General features: G+C 53.9%; 1 protein-coding gene across 1 annotated transcript in view; it reads right to left on the bottom strand.

The window, feature by feature from the left end:
• Nucleotides 1-603: 603 nt before the first annotated feature.
• LOC104522989 (von Willebrand factor A domain-containing protein 5A) overlaps nucleotides 604-1,541 on the bottom strand; it is a gene marked incomplete at its 3' end in the record, with an annotated part of 5,619 nt that continues 4,681 nt past the window's right edge. Inside the window, 3 exon segments of the mRNA XM_029084335.1 lie at nucleotides 604-804; nucleotides 969-1,150; nucleotides 1,419-1,522. Of these exon segments, the coding sequence (XP_028940168.1) occupies nucleotides 604-804; nucleotides 969-1,150; nucleotides 1,419-1,522 (487 nt within the window).

Below are 1,541 nucleotides of genomic sequence, written 5' to 3'. Positions count from 1 at the left end.
CATTGAGCACCTCAGCCTTCTCAATGTCCAACGTGATCAGATCACCTGTTGCCTTCCGGAGAGGGCCCACATTTTCCCTAGTTTTCCTTTTTTCCCCATTTCTTGTTGCCCTTGACGTCCCTGGCCAAATTTAATTCTGTCAGGGCCTTGGCTTTCCTAACCTGATCCCTGGCTTCTCGGGTAATTTCTCTGTATTCCTCCCAGGTTACCCGTCCTTCCTTCCACCCTCTATAGGCTTCTTTCTTGATCCTAAGTTTGTTCAGGATCTTCCTGTCCATCCATGCAGGCCTCCTGCTGGTTTTGCCCACCTTCCTCTTTGTTGGGATGCATCATTCCTGGGCTTGGAGGAAGAGATCTTTGAGTATGTTCCAACTATCCTGCACCCCTCTTCCTTCCAGGAATTCATCCCATGGTACATGACCAACCCCAGATTTTCCACCCCAGAGTTGAGATGTAGGAGTTTGCTTTGTCTGTCACTCCATCCATCCCCAGTGCAACGACAACCAGGAAGTCTGGCGAGAGGATAAACGCTGAAAGGGGAATTCAACCCTAGCCCAACACATTTTGAGACTGCCAAGCTGAGAAGTTTCTCCTTGCCTTTACAGGAGGCTGAAAGCTGGGTGAGTGTCCCAGTGTCAGGGGCTTTGCGACCAAGTGTCTCAAGGCAGAACTGGCATTTCTGGACCATCCAAAATTTGGTGGACTTGAACCACACAGGCCTGGAGCCACGCAACCAGAGCAGCTGGCAAGGAACCAAATTGCAAGAGGGAGTGAACAACATGGAGGAGTCTGGATGCAAAGAATCTGGAGAGAGAAGCAGGGAGATGGGAGTTAGGCTCATGGGTATTAGAGACAGGCTGAATCGTGCTCAGGCCCACAGGATAGGGAGCTGCAGGTGGTGCAGAGGCATCAGACCAATAAGTCTTGCATTCTGCTCCCAGTCCTATCCCCACCATTTCTGGCCTTACCACGGTGCCAGGCATTCCTCTGATTCATTCGTACTGCCACGCTCGATGTGAAGGGGGACGGGACCCCCAGGCTAAGGCTGGACTTAACTGCGCTGTGCTGGATGTCCTTCTCTGCCCTGCTTGTCTCCTCCCAGGCCAGTTTCCACAGCAGGTGCATCATGGCCATGCGGTGCACAGGCAGCCTGCAGGGACAGGGAGTTAGCCCCTGGTTCCCCCTTGGGGAGGGGCATGGGACACATGGAGTAAAGAGGAGGGGGCAGTGGGGCAGTGGTCACCCAGGTCCTCCCCCAAGGTCAAGGGAGAGAAGACAAGAGGTGAGCACTGGATGCCCGAATTCTCTTCCCACCTCAGTCTACAGTGGGAAGGATGCAAGCAAAGGACACCTGCTGTCCCTCCTCCAGACTTTGCCAATGCCACTCTGCCTTGTGGGCAAGTGTGTTACCCTCTCACCTGTCGTCTGCTGATGGGGACAGTGAGAACCGGAGTGTGGAAGAAAAAGACTGGCTGCCCACATGGTACTGAAGGGTCACGGCTCCCTCACCCACCTCTGGATCCTGGTGACACAAGGGAAAG

The sequence above is a fragment of the Antrostomus carolinensis genome, unplaced genomic scaffold, assembly GCF_000700745.2.
Source record: "Antrostomus carolinensis isolate BGI_N321 unplaced genomic scaffold, ASM70074v2 scaffold24060, whole genome shotgun sequence".
Taxonomy (NCBI): domain Eukaryota; kingdom Metazoa; phylum Chordata; class Aves; order Caprimulgiformes; family Caprimulgidae; genus Antrostomus; species Antrostomus carolinensis.
The sequence above is the reverse complement of the archived record's forward strand: the minus strand, read 5'-3'. Positions and strand labels throughout refer to the sequence as shown.